We start from the raw sequence: 25213 nt of genomic DNA on the forward strand, positions 1-25213 counted from the left end.
ATTTCTGTACACCAGAAACTCTTTGTGGGTCCAGCTGATCCTGAACTGACTTCTCTTGCAGCCCAGTTTAAACCAAGCTGCAGGGGAAGCCAGCTTGGCCCCAAGCTGAGCCGGAAGGGCAGGTCTTTTGCAGACTCTAAAGTGGGACTGAGGAAGCCCAGAAAACAGTTGAGAGGTGGATGCAATCTGCTTCTGCCTTTTTTGGATCTACGATACTTCATAAATAAATCAGGGATTTTCTTGTGATCCCCCCCCCCCCCATGAGAAAACCTGGACACATTTTAGATGCCCCCCAGATACGTATAGGTTATTTTTCAGGTGTATAGACTCCGGTAGATTTGAACGCACACACTCATTCAGCACATTCTTTCAGATCCCCCCCCCCTTCTTCTATTTTGTTACTAATACTGAGAGGCTATCTCAACACAAGTTGCATGAACAAAAAGGAAAAAAATAACACCCTTTGTCTTTATTTAAATATACATTAATCTTTGTAAAAAAATACAAATCACAAAAACTCTCAATAGATTTCCCCTCCAGTGGGGGGCAACAATCAAGCTCATCCCAAGAACCCAACTTTTTTGCGCGTTGTTCCAAGTTGCTCTTCTTCATCTAAGACGGTTTGCAGGGCAGTGTGTAACAATTTGCCCACTCTCTTTCCTGTCTGGAATACAAATGAAAGAACAAGCATATAGGAAGCAAAATGATTTCCCTGGAAGAAGAAAATCCCTGCATAAAGATTTATCTTAAACGGTTAATGGCTGCCAGGCAGGTCCTTATGCACTTCCCTGCACATGCAGATGTCCCCAGTTTATCACATCATTGTAAAAGAAAACAAGGAGAACTACGTTGGAGACCTATCAACGAAGGTCTGAAGTTAACAGTTTCCCTGAAAAACGGATTAGATGTTTAATGGAGAGGCTGCAGCTTGATAGTACAAGCCTTGCCCGAGACCCTGGAGAACTGTTGCCAGTCAGAATTGATAGTTATGAGCTAGGCAGACCAATGGTATGATGGGTAAAGGCAGGTTATCACTGAGCAGTCTAATATCCTATGGACCTCAGGGACAAAAATGTGCTGCTAGCCTGTTTCTGCACTGGGAACTTTGGTGCCCCAGCTCTCATAGAGGAGCACAAATCTGGGGCAGACAAGGGGCACTGGACCAAATGCTCCCCCGTGCGGGAGCAGGAGTCCGCATCCTGGCGTGAAGCCTGTAGTGCAGAAACAGTAAAAGAGTGCTTCAGCACTCTTCCCCAAGATTATGAAACTTCCCCATAATCTCAACAAATTTCGCTGTAATTATGGTGTGCAACTAAAAGCTACGATGTGCAACTAAAAGCTAGTTGCTATATTTAATGGAACCACCAGGAAAATGATTTGCCCTTCTGTATATATCCAAGAAAGGGTATAAGTGGAACACAAAACATGAGGGGAACAAAGGCTGGCCAGAAGCATAATTTGCTATACTTCCCCCCAAAGTAACAGTCTGTCATTTTTGTTCAGATATGGTTTGGATGGAATTGCTGCGTGTCCTAAGGCCAACAAAACTACAGTTCCTGATTGGGAGGCAACAGCCTGGACAACAATAGATTATAATAGAAGGGTTATGAAACCGCTGCCAATCAACCCCCCCTCCCACTATGACTGCCACTAATCTGCCTAACCCACTGAGTCCCAGTAAGAGTTGAGCTGAGGCTCCTTTGCAGTTCTATCATATTCTTATTGCTGTTATCATGTTATTGTTGTTATAATGTCATTGCTGTCATCACATGTGTTACCATGTTATCTGTATCTGCTTCCTGTTCCCTGTAAACTACCCTGAGCCTTCGGGGGAGGGTGGTATATAAATAAAAATAAATAAATAAATTTATGAATTTAAGCAGATTGTGAGTAGGTGGGCAGGAAGGGATGTGCCAGTGTTTGTCTCTCATGGCCCTTCCTTGCATACCCAGGGAATTGCTGATCGCCACTGTGGGATGGTAGGTGAATTTCCTCCAGCCAGCCTGGATTCCAAAGACTTTTTTTTTGGGAGGGGGGGGGGAGGATCACTTGGGCATGAAATTCGGGTCACTGTGGGTGGACAGGTAGTTGTGAGTTCCTGCATGGTGCAGGGGGGTGGACTAGATGATCCCGGAGGTCCCTTCCAACTCTGATTCTATGATTTCTCCTGGGTTTTCAATATCCTCCTTGACTTAGCACTCGGCAAAAATATTCTTTCCTTTACCCAAGAAAAACTCCAGCAACAAGTTAGCTGCATCACAACAGCAGACAAAGAAGAATGTCCAACAGGAATTTTCCAGGGGAAACCATAATATTACACTTGGGAATCAGAATCTGTTAATAGTAGAAGTCATAATAGTTAGCCTTTGTTCTATAAACAAGGGCAAAATCTGCACCCATGGACACATTTCAGGACAGCTGCTAATTTCTTTTGGAAGTTACTTCTTTTTAAACCAAGGAGGCTGACAGCTCGAGTGCTGTGCGGTACTTACTAAGACAATTAAAATTCACAGTACAATTGGGAGTCAAAGCAAATCTCACTTACCTCCATCATCTCAAATATACTTTCGGGATCAAGGCTACCTCTTCCCACTTTCTTCATACAAGTCAGAGCGCCTCCGCTGGTCACAGAAATGAGGAGGCTAGCCAAACAGCAGGCTTCCTCCTGGAGGCTGGCATCCACCACGTGCCTGTAGCCAATCTGTCATCCAATGCAAAACATACCTTAATGACCTTTACCAAGCTGCTCTCAATGCGCAGGTGACTTCCAGTGTACACAAAGAGCTCCTGGCAGAACCAGCGTCTTCTTTTCATCAGAGACAGCACAGCAAGTATATCCCATCAGGTAGACAAGAGCACACCGCATGTTAAAACACACAGAGCAGTTGTGCACAGATCTTAAAATAGTCCTGTCGGAGATCTCAGTCTCACCTACCTCACAGGGTGTCTTTTGTGGGGAGAGGAATGGAAGGTGATTGTAAGCCTCTTTGGGATTCCTTCGGGCAGTGAAAAGTGGCATATAGGAACCAACTCCTCCTTGTCGTCTTCATTTTATTTATTTGAAAGCCAGTATGGTATAGTGGTTAAACAACAGCAGACTCTAATCTGGAGAGCTAGGTTTGATTCCCCATTCCTCCACATGCAGCCAGCTGGGTGACCTTGGGCTAGTCACAGTTCTGATAATGCTGCAGTTTCTCTCAGAGCTCCCTCAGCCCCATGTAGGTGACACAATGTGTCTGTTTTGGGAAGAGGAGGAGAAAGCTGTCTGCAAGCTGCTTTGGGATTCTTTCAGGTAGTGAAAAGGAAGGTATAAAAAAAACAGCTTTTCTTTTTCTACTCTGTTTAAATCCTGCCTAATGGGAACCCATAGTTGCTTCCTGTGAGGTAAGTTACACTGTGAGTGGGTGACTGGACCAAAGTCACCTTTAGCAAGGTGAAGAATTTGAACCTTGGGTTTTCCAGATCCTAATCTGACATTCTAACCCAGGCTTTCTCAACCAGGGTTTCATGAAATCTTGAGGTCTATTGATGACCCCAGAATGGTTTCTGGAACGTGGGAGTTATTTTTTAATATATCAGGTGATATGACAATATATGGTCATGTCAACCTGCTGTCCCCCACTTCCAAAAATGGCCAAGGATGGGCCTGGAGGGTTTTGGAAGGGGAAGGGTCCCAGGTGGGTACGTATGCAGCTATGCTTCCCAGCCATTTTCTGCATGATTGTGCCACTTCTGGGTTTTCTCAAAGCCTGAAGAATGTTGAGAAGTTGAGAAGAGAATATGGAAAGGAGATCTACCCCAAAATTGTCAAAACCATTCATTCACAAAAGACTTACTGAGATGAAAGCAAGAGATTTTCAGGCTGGGAATTTCTCCCCAAAGCTATTCAAACTCCAGGTAAATAGTTTTCAGACTTTTTATAAAGAGTTGTTAATGGGCCAAATTCTATTCTTGTAACTATCAGAATCCTGGGTATTCTTTCACGTGCTTTTAATTGGTTTCTCTAATCGATTATTGAAACTGCCTGGTTAGCCTGACGTGATGTATCACAGTGCCGGTTCCCTTCACACCTCAAGGCTGCAGTCCCTAGTTAACACTGCTCCCCACACTAAGGCCATACTCCCTTTGGCTTAATTCCCTTTTGCACATGGTACCTTAATTAAGAAGCCCTCCCTGAGCCCCCGGGGAGGGCGGTATATAAATATAATAAATAAATAAAATTGTTTTGTCTTCTTTGAAACCCGAGTCGTCTCCTTCCCATGGGAGGGAGGGGAGAGGGGATGTTCTGGCGTTTTATATATGCAAACCCCTGCTTGTGCCTTTAGTTCTGTCTTCAATTGTGTTAGATGCTGTCTGCTTGAGAACAAAGAAACTTTCCAAAAGTTTATTATCTTCAAGTCTGGAATTCTGACAGTAACAGAGGAAGAGAGTTTTGGTTTTCTTTTGAAAAAAGCAATAACACAAGTCTCCAACACTTGAAACTGTTAGCAGGAGTGGCAGAAAGTGCCATCAAGTGGCTGCCGACTTATGGTGAGCCCATGGGGCTGTTGAGACAAGAGTTATTCAGAGGCTGCTTGCCCATTGCCTGCCTCAAAGTGAAAAGCAGTGAGCCTTTCACATGCACATATGAGAGCTTCCTGAAGTGATGAGTCATAAAATAACAGCAGTTTCGCCTTGTTAAGATGACTACGAGTGTTCCGGAGAGGCCCTGAGCATTCTGAAGAGTTGCATGGTGGTCAGAGTGCCAAGCTGAGAACTGGGAAGAGGAGGGTTCACACTGTACTCACCTGTCAGTGACCTTGAGCCAGCTCTGCTCTCTATGCCTAAGCCACTTCACAGGGTTGTTGTAAGGATGGGGGGGGGGGAATCATATGCATTGCCTCTAAGCTCCTTGGAGGAAGGATGGGCTGAAAGTGACAGGCGGACACAGGTTGAAGCTGAAACACTGCTGAAGGCTTACTTTGCTTAGTGTGACAATGCAGGGCACGTTGTCTACATTCAGTCGAATACAGTCAAAGGGATCATCGGAAAGTTCAATTTCCCGCCCTCCTTCTTCCTCCAAAACACGCACTTTGGGTATCCTAACAGAAATGGAAGGAAATGCCTAGTAAGGTGCCATTCACAAGAACGTCATCACGTGGAATTGTTTCAAATCCTATAAAGAGCCCCACAGGGCCTGAAAGACCAACAAAATTTGTGGCTTTCATGAGTCACTGCTCAGAAGAAGTGAGCACAAACTCATGATGGCTCATTCCAGGCCACAAATGTTGCTAAGTCTTGAAGGTGCAACTGGACTCCTGTTATTTTCTAGAGCTACAGACAGACTAACACAGCTACCCGTCTGGGAACATCCCGAGTTTGTTTATATGGACTTTGCCATAAATTGTGACAGTAGTAAAACAATCACTGAATCCAATTCCTCAGTCCCTTTCAAAAGTGTGTTTTTTGGGATTTGCATAAAGCAGGGGTAGTCAACCTATGGTCCTCCAGATGTTCATGGACTGCAATTCCCATGAGCCCCTGCCAGCGTTTGCTGGCAGGGGCTCATGGGAATTGTAGTCCATGAACATCTGGAGGACCACAGGTTGACTACCCCAGGCATAAAGGATTTCTGTTTTTATGTTGCTTCTATGAAGATTCCCAGCAATCTTTTCAGTAACTGACAGTCATATAGTCTGTGTATTTCATTATTTATCTTAAGTAAGTATAAAGGTAAAGGTAAAGGTATCCTCTGTGCAAGCACCGGGTCATGTCTGACCCTTGGGGTGACGCCCTCTAGCGTTTTCATGGCAGACTCATTACGGGGTGGTGTGCCAGTGCCTTACCCAGTCATTACTGTTTTACCCCCCAGCAAGCTGGGTACTCATTTTACCGACCTTGGAAGGATGGAAGGCTGAGTCAACCTTGAGCCAGCTGCTGGGATTGAACTCCCAGCCTCATGGGCAGAGCTTTCAGACTGCATGTCTGCTGCCTTACCACTCTGCGCCACAAGAGGCTCTTTAAGTAAGTATATAACAATGCATTTCCATCTGGTTAGAGCTGAAGATTTCTTTGCGTTTGTTGGTTAGCTGTTTAACAAAAATAAAAAAACAAGAAAAACAGTTCATCTTCTAATGGAAAGCTGTTTTACAAAACCTTTGAGAGAAAATTTTTCTTCTCTTATCTAAACTTTTAAAACAAAGCTGTATCGGCAAGTAATTTAAAACAGCATTCCCTTTGGTAAGGAATAAAAAGAGGCCCATTCCAAGAATAGATCTGGTTCATTCCAAAGCTGAAGGCTTTTCAAATAAACAGGCTAGAACTGTTTTGTATGGCTTTCATAAAAACTGCCTGCCAAAGTGCTATGTAAGTTTTATATAATACGGCGGAAAGCAGACGCAAAACAAGATGTTTTCAACTAGATTATCTGGCAACGCGAGGAAGCCCAATAAAATTATAGCATCTCTAATGCAGAGTTGGAGGCGTAAGCTGAGAGTTACTGTTTCACTGTAACTGTGTTACAGTGAAAACCTAAACAATGATTCCCCCTCTAAATCCACTGACTTTCCTGGATTTAGAACTGCACTGTTATTCTCTCTGTATGCATCTTTCTCAAATGGAGGTAATGACTGCAATTCAGAATCACCTTCAATAGCTGACTAATCTGGAAAATAGGAGAAATAATGAAACTGATCACCCCAGTCTGCATATACACAGAAATCCTTAACAACATTTTGCTCCCATACATATTTGGGAAACAGCCTCCTGGGAGGAGACTGTCCAGGGCCCTGTCCATCCAGGCCCACCCTGATTGGCCCTTCCCCTCCAGCTCCCACCCTCCCTCCTTGCCTGCTAGAAGCCTTGTGGCTGCAGCTTCCATTTGCGCCCACGAGGAGAGAGGCAGCAACAGGGTTTTGCGACCCGCAGGTATGCTCCTGCTGGGAGGGAGCCCATTTTAAAAATGGGCTTCGATACTAGTTGGCTACCATAATTCTGTATTGAAGGTATAGAACAACAGCCAAGGGAGAAATCCTAAGCAGATCCATTCAGGAGTAAACCCCATTTACTATTAAGTGGGGCTGACTCACAAAACTGTTTTTGGAATCTGCAGCATAAGAGACTGAGCACCAAATGCTGAAGTCCCTGGTTCAAATCTCACCTCTGCCACAAACTGAGTGGTCCTAAACAAGTCAACCACTTTCAACCTGCTAGTTATCAATTTTGTTATGATTCTTCTGATCTAACCCAGATGAGAAAGATTGCAGAATAAGGCATGCAAAAGTGCTTTGAATGCCCTGAAACACAATATCAGTTGACGACATTCTTTTTATATTACATTTGGGCACAAAACGTGATGAAAATAATAATCCTGGATATAACCTGTACAGTGAATTAACAACTGCAAAGTGTTCATTGTAGTTTGTTTGAAGAAAGGCTCATTAGGTGAATAAGATAGTAACATGTTAAAATAATTGTTTTAAAAGGGAGAGGGCTGGTTCACGTGCATGTGTACCATTTCGACTTCTCTGGGAGATGAGCTCAGAAGCTGGCCTAAGTATTAGTTAACACCAATTAAGTCTGAGAAATACTGGTTCAGACACAGTCCCAATCCCTCGGGTCTAGCCAGAGAAGGAGGTGCCACCTTAAATCCTTTTCGGAATCCAGAGCCAAGTTTTACTTTGGTGAGAGAAGGTCAGCATGTCAGGAGCCTTTCAAGTCGCAGTCATAGAAAATACCTGTCGAGGGAACATATACATCCTCAGTTCAAAGCAAGATTTAGATCTTGGAATTGACAAGTTACCTGGTATTAAACAGCGCGGCTTTGACTGCAACAGAGATAGCGTCGAACAAGTTGCCGCCGCACTCTAGCAGCTGAAATAAACAGCAGAAGTTATGAGCCTGACAAAAACAGTCTTTCAGACGCAATATTCCTATCACGTTTGGACATCTGATCTGATCCAGAAACAATCTTCTCAAAAACAAGCCGTTAGCTGAACCTTTTCCAACCTTTTGACTGTGGAGTAATCTCTGAAAAATTTTGCAGGCTTTGAGGTAACCCTGAAGTGATGTCAGGGGGACATACCTCCGTGCCACAACCCCGAAAGTGACAAGTCACTGTAAATGACAGCACCCAGGGACTCCAGGGTTCCCCCTCAGCCACTCACAGTAAAAGAAACCCTATGCAATACCCTCCCCCCAAAAAAACGGTCCAGCGGCCTGTTCTGCAGAACCTGAGGCTGGGTTAGGCCCCCCCTCCCACCTAGAGTTTTTTAAAAACCCACCCCCACTCCATGTGGTGGCCAGCTTCACCCGCTGCATGAGGAAAATCCAGGCATTGGTGGCAGGAATTAAGCCCCGTTCCCACCCATCGTGAGCCTCAAAGCTGCCCAGCAGCCTGCTCGACCTACTGCCATGAAATTACAGTAAAAAAAAAAAAAAAGATTCACAATGAACAATCAACAGAAGAGAAAGGGAACCTTTCCAAGGCAATATGTTTGTAATGATATATACAATGAGTAAATACAATTTCTTTTTACATCTTTTATATACCAGAAGGAACAACCATAACGGCTTCTAGATCAAATCCGTTTTCATTGGCTTCATCAGTGGTTGAAACCTCCAATCCTCCAAAAACAGTTTGAAGTATCAAAGGTGGCAAAATCCTATCGCCTTTCCTGATATTACTATTGTTAATATTTTAGTATCAATCAGCCATAGGCTCTCTAGGGCAGTGGTCCCCAACCTTTTTATCACTGGGGACCACTCAACGCCGGGGACTACTCGCCAGGGACCACTCAACGCCTTTTACTGAGGCCCGGTGAGGGGGGGTAGTTTACTCCTCTACTCTCAACCACTGCCCTAACGCTCTCTGATCGCTATGGTAATGTTTAAACATCCCTTCAAAATAAGATACAGACACGCCACAACAATGAACATAAGGAACATTTTGTTTTCATGGAAATTTTAACTCATGACAATGACAAATCAATGGGAACCCTGAGCTTGTTTCTCTGCAACGAAATAGTCCCATCTGGGAGTGATGGGAGACAATGACACCCAAAGTGTGTTGTAAAGGGCCGGGGGGGGGGGATGAAGTAAAGGGCCGGGGGGTGTGGGGAGAAGGCGTCCTTCGGGGCCCACCTCCAATTAGTCGAAGGACTACATGTGGTCCGCGGCCCACAGGTTGGAGATCGCTACTCTAGGGTACTGCGGGGAATGCTAGTCAACGACCACCTACTGCCATGGCAGAGACGGGAGCTGGGCCCCTGGACTCCAGCTACCACCAGCTAAAGGGAGACCTGCCCCAAGAGGAAAAAGTCTAACTCAGCAGAAATGGCTGACCCAGAGACCATTTATTTATTTATTTATATTTTAATTATTGCATTTGTATAGTGCTCTTTCCCTAAGGCTCAGGGTGGTTCACATAGAACGTAACAGAACCATACATCAAACTCACTGATAATAATGAATGAAAGGTAACAGTAACAATAAACAGAGAAAATAACATTCTAGCATAGTGAACAATCTAACAGGCTCATGGACTGGTCAGATCTGTCACTTGGGTTCAAGGGAGGGAGATTTGACGCCCAGCAGATGTTTAGTTTCGGTCGGCTGCAACCAAATGCCTGGTGGAGGAGCTCCCATTTGCAGGCCATGCGGAACTGTTTCAGTGCTGTTTTTTTTTAATGGAAACCAGCGTATTAATAGCCAGCCAGTCAACACCTTGAACAATTCTTTGAAACTCTGAAGTTAATTAGAGTCATCTGACTTACCAAGACATCTACATAAAGCACCCAGCAGTGCTCTCTGGGGTTAATACAAAGCAGCTTCAAGTCTATGCTGCTTTCGTTGTTAAATATTCGATAGAGGGTGTTCGCGATCTCTGTGCCAAGCTCCTCTCCGCCACGACCTTCGAATTCAGGAGTGGCATTTGCTGAACTAAAGAGGATGACAACAAAAACAAAACAGAAGCAAAGGACTTGGCATCCTTTTTGTTTGAAGGACTTGAGGCACAATTCAATCCTACCACATGCTTTAAAGGGACATGCATATAACACATAAAAAAATTAACTGAAGCCAAAACAACTGGAAGCCAAGCCTAAAATGGGGGAGTGAGGCCACGTAGCTGGGAATCTTCAATTCCGCTCCGTGTTAGAGATACCGGAGCTCAATTTGATGGCAATGGCATGGCTGCAAATTGGTAGCTTCAGGTTAAGATCAAGAACAAATTTCACCAGGCTAGCAATGATGCATGCAAACGTATGTCAGATCAAGGAGACCAAGACAGGGGGTGAGAATAGAAAGACCAAATTCTGATATTCTTAATAGGCCGCTGTTGCATCACAGAGCTCTCTGCCAAGAGGCTCAACTTTCAGCAGAGCCTAATTAGGAAAAACAACATTTCAAAAGTATAGGGTGAAACACTGCACAGCATTTCTGCTTTAAAGGCTCCCCAAAGGAGGAGCACACTTGACCGTCAGCTTTATTAAAGGAGCAAACCTGCACCTGTGGCCTGTGCTCTGTGCTGCCCCCTTCTAGCACCCAGGAGCTACCAGGTACGTGACAAGTGCTGAGACTTGCTCCTGATGCTTCCTTCCCTCTTCTTCTACAAAGGGCTGCTTGCCACAGATCTGTAAGCTGGTACCGGTGGGAAGGAATAAATGCTCACAGGCAATGTGCACAACCTGGTCTTCTAGGTCAGGGGTAGTCAACCTGCAGTCCTCCAGATATTCATGGACTACAATTCTCATAAGTCCCTGCCAGCATTTGCTGGCAGGGGCTCATGGGAATTGTAGTCCATGAACATCTGGAGGACCACAGGTTGACTACCCCTGTTCTAGGTCATTATGTGCATGACTGCCAGTCTAGGCTGGAAGATTTCACTGTCCTCGTATGTTACCTGCAAAGCACTTGCAGGCCACAGCTGACTTTTGGCAATGCCGCAGCATTTCAAGGCAAGAGAGGATAAGAGGCAGCTTGTTGTTGCTTGCCTCTCCATGGTGACCTTGATTTAGTTTACCTCGGGCTGTAAATATGCATACAGGACAAGTATATTGAACAGCAGGGAGGAAAAAACCCTGCTGTTGCAATTTGAAGACATAACTATTAACCTGATTATTTTATTACGGTCATTCACCAGCATCAAAGTATCTACAGACCGCATACATTATTACAGCGTTTTAACAGGACACTTGGCACCAGGGAGTTAACAAAGGCACAAAACATTAATACAGCATTTTGACAGTCAGGTCACTCAGCATCAACAGTAACCAAAGATTTCCGCACTCTGCTGGCAGTGCAGCAAAACTTTGCCACCATGTAAGAAACAGAATTATCTTTATCAGCAAGCAAGATGATAATTAGATGATCATCTGTAAGTCCAGGGAACCTTGATAGCAAGGGCAAGATTAAATGGCTTCCATAATTATTAACCATGATGATGTATGATAAGCCAGCAACGCAGGTATCAGTCTATAACTGTCTATATAATGGGGGGGGGGGGTGGAGAGAAAAGGAGAGTGTCAAGCATTGAAAGATGCAGCTTGTCTGTCCCAAGACGCACTTGCTAATAAAGAGATCAAAGCCACAGTCAGATGATTGGCACACAGCTGAATCTGAATGTGACCTCCATGCCAAACTGCATGAAATCACAGCAGAGAAGGTTTCTGAGAACATGGAGCATGTCTTTCCCTTCCCAGTCAGGTACTACAGTCCAGAAGAACTTCCTGACAGAGTGGTTCCTCAGTGGAACAGGCTTCTTCGGGAGATGGTGGGTTCTCCTTTGGATGTTTTAAAGCAGAGACTAGATAGCCATCAAATAGAAATGCTGATTCTGTGAACTCAGGCAGATTGTAAGTGGGTGGGCACAAGGGCGTGGCTCTTCTGGCCCTTTCCTGCACGCCCAGGTAAATGGCGACTGCCACTTTGGGATCAGAAAGCGAATTTCTTCCAGGCCAGGCTGGGCAGGAATTCTGTTTTTTTTGGGGTGAGGGGGCATCACCTGGACATGGAACTGGGGTCACTGTGGTGGGCAGGAGTTGTGAATTTCCTGCACTGTGCAGGGGGGTTAGACTAGATGATCTTGGAGATCCCTTCTAACTCTATAATTCCATATTTCCATGCCATTCATTTTACAACTTGAAACACCAGTGTGAGAGCTCCATTTCATGGCAGTGTGATATTTTATCAGGCCTGGTGTGACATGTCTGCGCACACATAAAATTCTGTTGCGTGAACAAAACTAGCAAAGGTCCCTTGTTGCTAAGGCTGTTGAGTAAGCCTGATCTGAAAACAGCTCTGGTGTGTCCGGGGGGGGGGGGGGGGGGTTGGTACCAGCCCCTACCACATGGCCCTCTCTGGCCATTCAGACTTCTATACCGATCTGCCAGGTTTTTGTTCCTCCAGCCAGAGCTTTATGGAGGCACTCTCGGCTCTCAGGCTCGGTGCCTCCCTTGCAGTGACTCAACAGCATTCTTTCCATGCCTGTGTATTATTTTTAAAAAGCATAGACACAATTTCGCTATGTAGAAAAGGCAAATTATATCATAAATGAAAAATTGTTCTAAAAAAGAGGCTTTTATATCCACAAAGGCTTTGGAAGTGTTAATTGCACTTATTCCTTTTTCTACACATTCACCGTTGGTTGTATTTGCGTGTAAAAATAAAATAAACTGATGGTTCTTGTTGCAAGAATTTTGCACTTAGCATTCGTGGGAATCAAAGGGTGTTTGTTATAAGAATTATGCATTTGTGATACAAATCGCCTTTTATGCATAGTGAAATTTCATCTATGCTTTTTTGGGGGGTTCACTATTTACAACTTTTATTTCATTTCTAACCCGCCACTCCCATATCGGCTTGCGGCGGCTTACAATAAAATAAGACTCACAAGAAACGTCCTGTTGTTAGATAGGGTTAGTGTATTGCTACAGTCTCAGGCACTTCCTTAGCACAGCAGCAAGCATGTTTCCTAAGAAGGACTCTTTTGTCAGCATAAGAAGGCTTTGCCAGCATCCTGCATTGTCCATTTCCCTAAGAATATACAGCTGAACACCATGTGTAAAGGACAACTTCCCACAGCAGTATAGAAAGAGCGGGGACCGCATGCAACACATGTTGGCTACTGAAACCCAACTCTGTGAATCAGACTTTGAGCAATTAAGCAAAACGCTTGCATTGTTTAATTGCATGCTTATGTCATAAAGTTTCCTGGGGGGAGGAAACACATACAGAAAGGAGCGTAATAAGGATCTAGCTTACCTGCACTGTGCCGTTTTAGCCTGAGTAATTAGACCCAAACCAGATTCGTAAGCTGTACCAGAGTTAAAGAGCCAATTTGTATGAACATGAAAGGAAGCCATCTTTTCTCATGCAGTAAAGGCTGAGATTTGAGTTATGCACAATTAGAGGAATTCAGATTTATAGCTCCCACAGCAACACAAACAAACCTCTTTGGGGCCTCTGCATTTTAGAGCTTTATTATAGGATTACATCCCACTTACAAAGGAAAGCAGTGTGTTGCCGTGATTAATGTATGGAAAGAGCTGTTAATATTCTATAGTACAATAAATGTGCGATTGTTCTGCACAGCATAAATTGAAGCAGCTGTCTAGACGCACTTTGCACAGCCTCTGTTTGGTATAAATTCACAACTCTTGCTTCTAACTATGCATTTATCTTAAGTACACAGGAGAAATATATGGCTGACTGTACATCAAAACATGCACCCTTAGCCCTGCAATATTCACCAAAGATCCTCCAGAGAAAGGGAGGAACACTATCAAGGGAGCCAGCTTGGTGCTGTGGTTAAGAGCAGTGGCCTCTCATCTGAAAACCCAGATTCGATTCCCCCCTCCTCCACATGCAACCACCTGGGTGATCTTGGGCCAGTCACAGTCCTGATTGTGCTGCTCTAACCAAGCTGTCCTGTCAGAGCTCTCTCAGCCCTACCCACCACACAGGGTGTCTGTTGTGGGAAGAGGAAGAGAAGGCGATTGTAAGCTGCTCTGAGACTCCTTTGGGTAGTGAAAAGCGGGGTATAAAAACCAACTCTCTTCTTTTACTGGTTCCCCCTTGCAGAACAGCCTGCCTGAATGAGTGAGGAAGGTTCCTGTAAGTCTAGTCATTCTGCAAAATGTGCAGAAATGTCCAGGAAGACATTTTTGTATTGGAAGATCTAAAGTGGGACAGAACTTTATTGCCTATACCTTTGTAATCCCACATTCCACAATTCTTGCACCATGACATCCTGTACCGAGCTGCGGCTCCTCCTCGTCCTCCTCCCCAGCTGCTGCCTCGGGGGCTGCCCTTTCACCTTTGGTGCTCTCCAATGGCCGCCATGGCTGGGGCTCCCCCTTGGCGTGGTACTGCACAGCTCCTGCTGGTAGCGCCCCCCAGCGGGTGGTGGGAAGTCAGGGGCGCCAATGGGAAAGCAAGTGGAGCAGGGGCTCAGGCGGCGATGTCCCTCGGCAAAAGACTACCCCCCCCCCGGACCTCAGTAAAATTGTCAAGTGTTGACCGGTCCCCAGTATGAAAAAGGTTGGGGACCACTGCACTAGATTTCTTTGTTGTTGTAGATTTCAATGTGACTTGTAGATACAAACAGGAAACCCTCACTTGTGAATTTCACATTGCAAGGTGAGCATGGGAAAGACCACCTGCTAGCTACAAACAAAGGAATTTTCAACTGAAAGAAGGCACGAGAGATTGAACTCCAAGCATCAGATGCTGCAGACTGAAAACATTTATTGTGGGCACTCAAATAGAATCTGTTCCTGCATCCTTCATAGCTGAGCATTCCTTGTCACAGAACTGTGAAATAGTTTCACAAGACCAGTGCTAGGCCTTCTGTTCATCCCTGGATTTTAGAGATGTGTTAGAGTGTTAAAGAATCTTGTGCCAATTAAAGACCAATGGGTTTATCGAGGCATATCATGTGGATTTGAGCCCACACAAAATTTGTTGTGGCACTTGTTAATCTTTCAGGAGTCAAAGAAGCCACCTTGTTATTCCTCATTGCAGTAACAATGCAGCCGACAGTTTAGAATACAGATTCTAAAAGATCTGCTTCCTTCCCTTCTGCTTACCTTTCAAAGACAAATATTACAAATAGCAAACTGAGTCATCTGACAAACTTCTGCACCTGGAAAAACATCACCAGGCGCTTCAATGTGTACACTGAAGCGGAAGGAGTTGCATTAATACTGAAAAATATCTAATTAGCTCCATCTAGTGGTTGTGTGGTAATGTCCAGAGGAAAAAAATTAGGTTGTGCAGCTTCAAAACCAAATACAGTCCTAAAGCCTCCTCATTTGACTAGGAAGAGTATTACCCAAGCCATGTCCCTCCCCAGCCATTCTGCAAGAAAAAGAAGGCATCTGGAGAGGTTCTTAAGGACAACAATGTCTTCATGACCCAGACAAATGTCATAGGTGATCATCATCCCCTTTATATAAATCTCTGGCCCATGAGTTCCCAAGACCTAGGCAAGTATTGGCAGCACATCTCCTCCCACTGCAGGGAGACAGAAGTTCAGACAACAAGTCTCTGCAAACTAAAAGCTGTGAGAATCAGGATAGCCTTACGCATCTAGTTTTCTGCAACAAATGTCAAACACTGCCCTCGTGAAAAATTCTGATAAAGGCAAAAGAGCACACCTATAAAGAGGAGGTTGCAGGAAAAAAAAAATAGGAAAGTGATTCCACCCTGAATACCACCAAGGTATAAAGAATCAACCTTGCAAGAATGTAAATTCTAGAGGAGGAAGAGTTTTTAATACCGTGCTTTTCTCTACTCTAAGGAATCTCAGAGTGGCTTGCTTTCACCTTCCTTGAGAGCCACCATGGTGTAGAGCTTAGGAGTGGCGGACTCTGGAGTACTGTGTTTAATTTCCCTACTCCTCCACATGCAGCCAGCTGGGTGACCTTGGACCAGCCCCAGTTCTCTCAGAACACTATCAGCCCCAAGTTGCCTGTTGAGGGGAGAGGAAGGGGAGGTGATTGTAAGCCACTTTGAAACTTTTTAAGGTAGAGATGAACGGAGTATAAAAACCATTTTTTCTCCTTCTTTCCCTGTAATTGTCGCCTTGTGAGGTAGGTGGGGCCAAGAGAGTTCTGAGAGAACAGTGACTAGCCCAAGGTAACCCAGCAGGTTTCAAGTAGAGAAATCAAATTGCTCTTGACCAATACACCCTTACTGGCTCTCAGGTAGCCCAACAAGGCTGAACAAGAAGAGAAAGAAGAGGGAAAAGGCAGGATGCTGGCCACAACTAAAAGAAATAAATATAATGAATAGATGAGGGAAGGAGAAGGTCTTGACATTCTCACTGAGTAACTTTGATGGCTCATTGGGATCCTCAAATCCAGAAATAAAATAAGCATTTGAATGGAAAGTGCAAAATTAACATAGCTCAAAGAAAACATCCCCCCCTAATATTTCTACTCTACCTTTTCCTTTGTGCTCAAGTCTGAAGCCTTCCTCTAAATTAGGTGGCTTCTCCAATGGCGAAAGAGCTACTGAAACAAGCAGAAGGCTACTTGGAAGATGATTGAAGACATCCCAATAGAATTAATCTTTACTCACCAATCCACAAAGAATTCCAAGTAGCCTTCATTTGGTCTGTCCAGCTTGGGAGTTCCCATTTCTGCTTTTACACCAACCAGGATATCTGTGTGTCCCTGGTAAAATACAAAATTCCACTAGAAATATTCTCCAATAATTTGATCACACCAGGGTACGTTCCTCTAGTATTCATCTCCAGAAAAAAGAAGCCAAAAGCTTTCAAAAGGTGACATAAAACTCTGAAGTCCCTTCAAAGCACTATCAGTCAAACTGTACTAACTGATTTCAAAGCACTGAAATCACTGTCCAACTAATGTGGTATATAAATGTGAAAAATAAAATAAAATATTAATAATAAAAAAATAAATACCAAGATCCTGCACAGATAAACACTGTCAATTTGCTGCTTATATTCAATGGACTAGGATACATTAACATGGTAAATACCAGCTGTTCAGCACAGTGACCTAATACAGCTTTTAAGGAGATCCTACTGCATCTCCAGTCTACACAACACATGCTAAATAATACTTTTAATACTGTTTCCTCCTGGCCAACAGCATACACAGTCCTCCAAAAGCATCTACGAGATTTTCCTTTACCTTTCTGATGCCTTCAATTTTGTACAACGTCATAGCGCTCCTACACCTAGCTATGGCTACTTGTCAGCACTGCAGTTTCTCCCAGGCTCTCCATCTTTTCTCCCCCCCTCCCCACACCTTTAGAGTCCTCTGCTTCAATCTGCTCTCCCCGGTTCCTTCCTCCCATTCAGCTTCCTACTTCTTCACCTCCCACCATGACTCAGCCCTTTCTTTGTCCCTAAGACTGCATTTTTTTATCCCAGGTGCTCTGACCTTTCACTTCCTTCCAAGAACCTACATTGCTTGTCTTAACTCGGTGGTTTAAATGTTCCTTGATCCCAAGGAAGTTAGAAAACACGCAAACATCCATGAAATAATAACAAAGCCTGTCAGTTTATAACATTTTAAAGTCGATTTGCTCTTTACATAAGAAACTACCAATAGAAATTCATAACGTGTGAGATCAACCCTAAAAAGGTCAAATATCTAGGAGTCCAAATTGGAAATCGCTCTGATACCTTGTTTGCTAACAACTACGGGGAGCTCTGGTCACAAATCCAACAGGACATTAAGAAGTGGAACAGCTTGAACCTTTCGTGGTCAGCAAGAATGGCCACAGTAAAAATGTCAATATTACCAAAATTTAACTTCCTCTTTCAAACTCTGCCAATAGATATTAATGACTCTGTGGTAAATAAATGGCAGTCTGAAATAAATAAGTTCATTTGGAACTATAAGAGGCCAAGAATTGCCTTTAGAATTCTACAAGATGACAAGAAGAGAGGGGGACAGGGCGTCCCAAATCTAAAATTATACCTACATGCGGCAACACTGACAGCAGTGGCAGACTGGATAATTGATCCAATGACAAGAGATTTGGTGTTGGAAAAGGCAGATAGTAAGCAAAGCTTCCATGAAATGCTCTGGCCCTCTTTGAAAACAAAAGGAAAGGAAAAACCTAAGGTCAGCTTTTGGACAAGATCCCTACTAAAGATCTGGAATAAATACAAAACAAGACTTTGCTCCTCATCATATTTATTGAAATCGCCAATAGAGGCGTATTTTTCCAGACAACAGCAAAGAAGAATAACATGCCCAATGTACAAGGACTTGTTAACGAGAACAGGTGAGCTCAAGAGTCTGCAAGAATTAAACAAAGAAGGATATGAGCTACGATGGATGGAGTATAACCAACTGAAAGCCAGACTAAAAACAGACTTTGAGATTCGAGTGGACAAAAACTCACCTCTTAGTGATTTTGAAAACATGTTATTGCTCAAAAAACCACACCTACAGGGCCAGATCTATAAACTTCTTTTGAAATACGAGACTGAGTCAGAACAAGTAAAGAATTGTATGATTAAATGGATGCAAAACCTGGGCTCCATAATTGGTATGGAGGAATGGGAGCGAGTTTGGATCAAAATTCCTAAACAAACCAACAGCCAAATTTTAAGGGAAAATTGGTATAAGATGTTTTATAGATGGTATATTACTCCAAAGGTCATTGCAAAAATCTCAGATAGGTTTGATAATAAATGTTGGAAATGTCATAAAGCAGTAGGTTCTTTTTATCACATGTGGTGGAATTGTGAAAAAGCAAAAAAGTATTGGGTTAAAATACATATGGTGTTACAGGAAATATTTAAAATGCGATACCCAATGAAGCCTGAATCTATGCTGCTAAGCTTCCACCCAAGTGCTTTACCTACTTCTTCTAGAATCTTCTTCTTCCATGCAACTACGGTGGCACGGTTGGTGTGGGCGAAGCACTGGAAGGCGACTGAGACTCCAACTATTTCTACATGGCTTGATAAATTAGCGGACTTGGCAAAAATGGCAAGACTCACCAACATGGTTAAGAAGAGATCTCCGGAAGAATATGATGAACAGTGGAGTGATTATTTGGACTTTCTTAAGAAAGACAGCAGTAACTGTTAGAGTAGGACCAATATGTAATGGGAACTGACTATATATCTCTTGAGATAATATCAGACTACATCAAGTATGATATACGTGTATTGATGACACTTATCAGCTGGTCGCTTTTTTTTTGTCTTTTGCTTTTCTGTTTTTGTTTTTTGCTTTTCTGTAAATGCTTTTTATAAGAACAAATAACAATAAAAACTGAATTAAAAAAAAAAAAGAAATTCATAACAACCAGTAGCAAGTCTACTTACTAGTTTTACATGAGCAGAACCGCTTGTATTGGATACAACATCTGTTTCCACTTCAATACATCTATAATCTTCACAGCCACGACCATCAACCCGAAGATCCTCCTAAACAAAAAACATCCCAATGATTTTTAAAATGTATTTGTTGATTTTTAGGCCACCCCTCTCCAAGTTGTTTCGGGGTGGCGTACAAAGGAGATAAAGTGGTCACAATCACCCTTGAATATTATCTAGTCATGACTGACTTAGTCTAGCCTGCAAATTATACCAGTTACTCTGTCCTCTCTCAATGCCTAGCTTGTAAATGCCCCCACTTCTACAAATGGAAGCACAGATATGATAAGGGAAACTAAGCTACACAAGGAGAGCAATCTGGGGTTTCACTGTTGCCCCAAGACTATGCTGACTTTCTGAGCTTTTACAGTGGTCTAGCTATGGAAATGAAGCTAGTCAGTCTTCTGCCCCAGCCCAGAAAAGCTTTACCTGCTCTTGTCCACACATCTGACTGCTGTCAGGGGCCCAGCAGCTAGGCCAACAATAAAGGAGGTCCTCAGAGTGGGACAGTGAGAATGGGGCGTAAGCAAAGCCCAAGTGAACGGCAGTAAGAGAGACAACCTTCCAAAACATAAAAAATAAAGGGGAAAAAGATTGTGCTGCTTTGATGTCACACAATAATGTAAGCTAAACTCAGATATCTTTAATAGATACAAAACAGTGCAGTTTCTTTTGCAAAGATATCAAGCTTCCCATGCAGCTGTTTGAGAAAGATAATACAGAATCATTGCAGTTATTCCCAGAAACAGCAATTTATACCTCTCCCTCCGCTTGTCATGGCTAGTTCATCAACTGTTATGGCTCTAGCCCATCTGGAAATCTTATTCCCACCATCTCAGAGACAGGGAGGCTGGCTTACATACACCAGTATATATGATTTTGGGGCACTTTGCAGCTGAATGTGTGATCTCTCCAGAGAGAGCAGCACTGCATCTGAAGTGACAGGAGACAATGCCAAAAGTTCCACCCCTAGTGGCCAACCCTCAGAGAGATTCAGATTATCAGGATAGATTCAAGGGGACAATTTACTAACATACTACTAATTTACTCTCTCTTTATACCATATCTGTACTCTTATGAGCTAACTGAACTAAAACACTTTTGCAGGGACTTCGTCCGCCAAGCATTTGGTTGAGGTCAACCACAACCAGTAACACCACTGGGCCCCTGAACCTCCCTCCTAGGAATCCATGAATCTGAACTGAACCATGGACCTGTTCGATTGTTGTTCTGTTAAACAGTTATTCTCTGTTGCTGTTGTTGTTGTTATTATTATTATTACAATTGCTGTATTTTACTGGACACAAAACCGAGTTCACGGTATTGTTCTTTATGTTTCATGTGAACTGCCCTGCGCCTCAGGGAAGGGTGGTATACAAATGCAATAAATAAGCAAACACTGGAGCAGCAAAAGAAAAGACCATGTGAGTCAGCTCTGAGCAGTGAAGAAAATGCACCTAGTGCAGGATCAAGTCTCAAAAGACCTCCCACAATTCAATCTCAGGTGGAGGCAAACAAATCCTAACGGCTTTCTTTCCCCATGTACCTCTGGAACCTGGGCCATTTCATTATGGCGTGTATTAAGTTGCCCTCCCGCTCCATCTCTAAATCTGAACTGTTTTCAGTCCATGACCTTGTCTCTGAGGAAGTGCACACGAAAGCTCCTCCCTTGAAGGAAATTTGGTGGGTCTTAAAGGCACCCCTGGACCCTGAAGGCGTTCAAGACTTCCCGCAGTGAATCTCAGCCGTAAAGCTCCTTCTAGGAAGGACAACCCGCCTTGCAGAATCTCCAACAGGCCCGTGGAACAGCCCGGCCTCTCTCGCGACGCTTTACCTGGACGCCGTGCATGATGTACACCTTCTCCGCCTCGCTCAGCACCAAGGACGCCATGATCACCACCCGCGCAGGCGCAGAGCCGTCCGTGGCGCCGGTGACGTCAACAAAAGAAGCCCGAGCCACACTGCGAGGTCCGGCGCGCTCCCCCAGCCCCACCCGTTTGGACGGCGCGCTCTAATTGCATCATCCACTTCCCTTTTATTCCCCCGCCTTCCCCTACTAGGCGCGTGGGCGGAATGATTCTTCTGTGTTCATTATAGAAGTTAGTTTTCCTGCTTGGGAACCTATCTGCCAAAAGAAGTCCCTCCAGGCTGTGGCCAGCTTTCGGGAAGATTCAAATGATCAGGGCAGATTCAACGGGGCGATTTACTAGTGTACTATTAATTTACTCTCTGCTCATATCTGTATTCTTATGATTCTAGTTCTATTGGCTGAGGAACTGTGCCTGCACAGGAAAGCTCATGCCTTGAATAAAACTTGGTGGGTCTTAAAAGTGCCCCTGGACTCTAAAATTATTAGGTGGCAGTTTTTAAGGTTAAAATGTTGTCACGTTTAATACGGATGTAGGCTGGGGAAAAATAACTTATTATTAACTTAAATCGGGCTGGCTGTCTTAACAGTCGTAGAGAATAGATTCAGGTGGGTAGTCATGTCGGTCTGAAGTAGAACAAAATTTGAGTCCAGAGGCATCTTTAAGACCAACAAAGTTGTATTTGAGGTGTGAGCTTTCATGTGCATACACACTTCCTCAGACAATGGCACCAGAATCATAAGAGTACAGATACAATAAGGTATATATTGGTAAACAGCATCACAAGGACTTGCAGAAATATGCAGCATGATAATGAAGATCAGATAATTCTTGCTAGAATAACAAAATCAGGTTCAATTGTCTTGCATCTTGGGCCTTTGAAAGGAAGCCAGTTGAATATCAGTTAAGCGTAAACCAGCACTTATTTCAAACTATGAATAATTTATGCATCGACACTTGATGGATATTGATACTCTTTGACAACACAGCATGAAACTCTGAATATACAGGCCAATGTTAATGTCTGATTAATGACATTCTTTTCATGCTTTACTCCTAAACTGTAAATAAACCTTCCAATTAATGGTGCAAGAGGATTTTGAATATGCTTGCAATGCTCATTCATTAAGTGTAGTTTTTAAAATAATTTTATAATGTAATAAAACAAACTATTTCCAAATATGATGATGTTGCATTCCAAACACTACATTAAGTGAACTGGAATTTTAAATATGGATTCTGGGTTTTTCAGGTCAGGGCTGATGGTTTGTATCTACACATGCAAAGTCTCTCTTGACAAGCGTTGAACTCTGCTGGTTTTGGAGATGCTGCTGGACTCAAACATCTATTAACTTGCCATTCACCGATCTTATCAACGGCCTTAATCCAGTCTCATCTCTAATCGCCCAGTTACTTATGCATCTTGACTCTAACTAGCCCTTCCTGGCAACCTCCCCCAAGGGTTGAAGAATTCTGTTTCATTGCATCTGAGGAAGTGGGCATGCACACAAAAACTTCTATGTGAATAAAACTTGGCTGGTCTTAAAGGACCCAAACTTTGTTCTATGTCTTACTTGTTAAGTCTGTGTTCAGTGCCTTACTCCCAGGTCAGCATGCTCATAAGGCTGCAGCTTTGCTATGCGGCCCTAAACAGCATGATACCCTTTGCGGTCCATTGACTCCAACTAGTTTAGAAGGGTGTCACTCTGGTTAGGCTTGCACTGATGGTTCCTGACAATGGCCAGCCACGACCTGGCGGGATGTTGCAAGGAAATACATGGGCATTATTATCAAATCAATCAATCAGGATAAGCCTAGGGAAGGTGATGGAGCCATTTTGTGCTTGCTTGCTTGTTCATTAAGTAATTATAGTTCTATGATTTTTTAATGTATGGCCCGCCACTCCTGGCCAAGCTGGCTCATGGTGGGTCACACATCTAAAACCCCGCAATAAACCCCTAGTAAAATACTCTATCCCACCCTGGCAACAATAAAACCACCCTCCAGCACTCTGCAATGTCCCAGGCCACTGCCTCATGGGATGGATAGTATCCCCTGGTAATAACTTTATTTTTATAGCCCACCCTCCCCAGTTGCCTCAGGTCGGGTAACAACAGGTGTGTACATGCATTAAAGTTGCATTGTTAACAGTTGAGACTGCAATTAAACTTTCAAAATAAGTTATTCATTATATTACATTAAATCCTATTATCCATTAATGAGACCACCTCTTTTAGAGACTTCCTTCCCGCTGGCAGGTTAATTTGAAGATGGTGTATTGATGACGCGGGAGAAAGGGGCACCAGGGCCAGTTTCTCCCTACAGCAGGGGGAGCCAACCTGTGGTCCTCCAGAAGAACATGGACTACAATCCCCATGAGCCCCAGCCAGCGTATGCTGGCAGGGGCTCATGAGAATTGTAGTCCATGAACATCTGGAGGACTACAGGTTGACTACCCCTGCCCTACAGTACATGCAGCACGTGCTAAGGGCCGCATTTCCAGGGGCCCCTTGCAGTGCTTCCTCCCCACAGATCAGGGCCCTGGCCTCCCTCCTCCCCCTCTTTAAGGCCCCTCGGCTCCCAGCCTGGCTGCTTCCGCGGCAGTGGCGCTCTGCGATCCCTTCCCCTGGCTCTGGGGCTCCGTGCCCCGCGAATCCTTGAAGCACTCATGACGGTGTCCGTCCCCTGCCTGCTTGCTTGGACGCGTCGGATGCACACGTCGGATCAAGCCCTTTTAGTGCGCTTTGGCAGGCGAGGTGACTGTTCCGCGCAGGAGACACCAGCAGCGGCCAAAGCGCCCTGCAAGTGCCTCGTCCCAGGCGCGCATCGCGGGCTCTCCGCGGGAGGAGGGCGGCGTTCCGGTGCGGCCGGGGCTGGCGCGCCGCGGACTTCCTGCTTCCTCCGCCCCTTCTCCGAGAGCGCGGGTGGGGGGGAGGGCAGGTCGAGCCCTGCCCGGGAAGGAGCCTCCCTCCGTCCGTCCTCCCTGGATCTCTCCCTCCCTCCCTCCGCGGCCGGGCCGGGCCGTCGCGCGCTGGCTCCCCCGGGGCGAATGGAACGCGGCGCTGGGCGTCGCGAGGCTGACCCGGGAGGCGCGCGCCGCTGGCAGAGCGGAGGCGACGGCGGTGGCGACGGCAGCCAGCGTGTTGCGGCAGCACCAGCTTGGGTAGGTCGCAGGGAGGGCAGCGCTGGGACGCCGGAGCCCGGGCGACCCGAGGCAGCGGCAGCCGGCCCCAGGCCCTTCCCCCCGGCATGTAGCAGAGGCGGGCTGGGAGGCGGGCTGGGGCCGGTGGGGTGCCAGGCAAGCGGCGCGGGGGCGTGGGGCAGGGCGCCTGGCAAGGGGAAGTCGGGGAGGGAGGCAGGGAGGCCGGCCTTGGGGCTCCAACCCGTCAAGCCCGGCGGCAGGGCTGGGCGGAACAAGCGCAGTCAGGACCGGTGCGGGAGGCTGGATTTGCAAGGCGCCTCCGTCTGTGCCAGGCAAGCGCATCCCACGAGCCTCCAAGGTAGTCAAACTGCGGCCCTCCAGATGTCCGTGGACTACAATTCCCATGAGCCCCTGCCAGCGAACGCTGGCAGGGGCTCATGGGAATTGTAGTCCACGGACATCTGGAGGGCCGCAGTTTGACTATCCCTGCTCCAAGCAGTGCCCGGCCATGTTCATCTGGCCAAGGCGAGGGGCAATGCTGAACACCCCAGATCCTCTTGCAGGTGGGTGGAGGGGGGGGGCAAACTCCTCACCTGGTGTGTGTCCCAGTTGTGAGGGTCTCAAGATGGGCCCGCTTTTGTGCGCTCAGGGCATGTGGTGTTTCCTGCTCCTCTATGGCCTGCTCCTCCTGTTCAGCATGCCTCAACAAGGAAAAAATTAAGGAGAGCATCCCTCAAAGGTTCCCTTTGGGAACTGGCCAGGGTTGAAGCTTGGTGACCCGACTGCCTTGCACCCCTTTCAGATCTCCCTTTGCAGAAGCCAAGCTTGTATTTATTTCATGATCCTGGCCCT

At 45.2% G+C, this 25213-nt stretch overlaps 2 protein-coding genes across 6 annotated transcripts in view; one reads left to right on the plus strand and one right to left on the minus strand.

Moving 5' to 3' along the window:
* Window positions 1–447: 447 nt before the first annotated feature.
* On the minus strand, window positions 448–23251 carry EXOSC7 (exosome component 7). Its single transcript, XM_077304396.1, has 8 exons — window positions 21186–23251; window positions 19301–19402; window positions 16561–16655; window positions 9753–9918; window positions 7781–7851; window positions 4961–5081; window positions 2546–2701; window positions 448–664 (listed from the first exon to the last, which is right to left on the minus strand). The coding sequence occupies exons 1-8, from the start codon at window positions 21240–21242 to the stop codon at window positions 560–562; spliced, it is 873 nt and encodes a 290-aa protein (XP_077160511.1). The 5' UTR covers window positions 21243–23251; the 3' UTR covers window positions 448–559.
* Window positions 23252–23813: 562 nt separating this feature from the next.
* The window catches only part of ZDHHC3 (zDHHC palmitoyltransferase 3), a 45926-nt gene continuing 44526 nt past the window's right edge, over window positions 23814–25213 (plus strand). For 3 of the 5 annotated variants that reach the window (XM_077304391.1, XM_077304392.1, XM_077304390.1), the window contains exon 1: window positions 23814–24382. The gene's annotated coding sequence lies outside the window, so the exon portion shown is untranslated. The remainder of the gene's footprint in view (window positions 24383–25213) is intronic. The other 2 variants (XM_077304389.1, XM_077304394.1) reach the window with 2 other exon arrangements.

The sequence above is a fragment of the Paroedura picta genome, chromosome 11, assembly GCF_049243985.1.
Source record: "Paroedura picta isolate Pp20150507F chromosome 11, Ppicta_v3.0, whole genome shotgun sequence".
Classification (NCBI taxonomy): Eukaryota; Metazoa; Chordata; class Lepidosauria; order Squamata; family Gekkonidae; genus Paroedura; species Paroedura picta.

Coding starts and splice junctions, on each gene's coding strand:
- EXOSC7 (XM_077304396.1), bottom strand. CDS start 21,242: ATGGCGTCCTTGGTGCTGAGCGAGGCGGAGAAGGTGTACATCATGCAC. Junction 19,403..21,185: donor ACATCATGCACGGCGTCCAG/GTAAAGCGTCGC, acceptor TTTTTTGTTTAG/GAGGATCTTCGGGTTGATGG. Junction 665..2,545: donor GTATATTTGAGATGATGGAG/GTAAGTGAGATT, acceptor TTTGTATTCCAG/ACAGGAAAGAGAGTGGGCAA.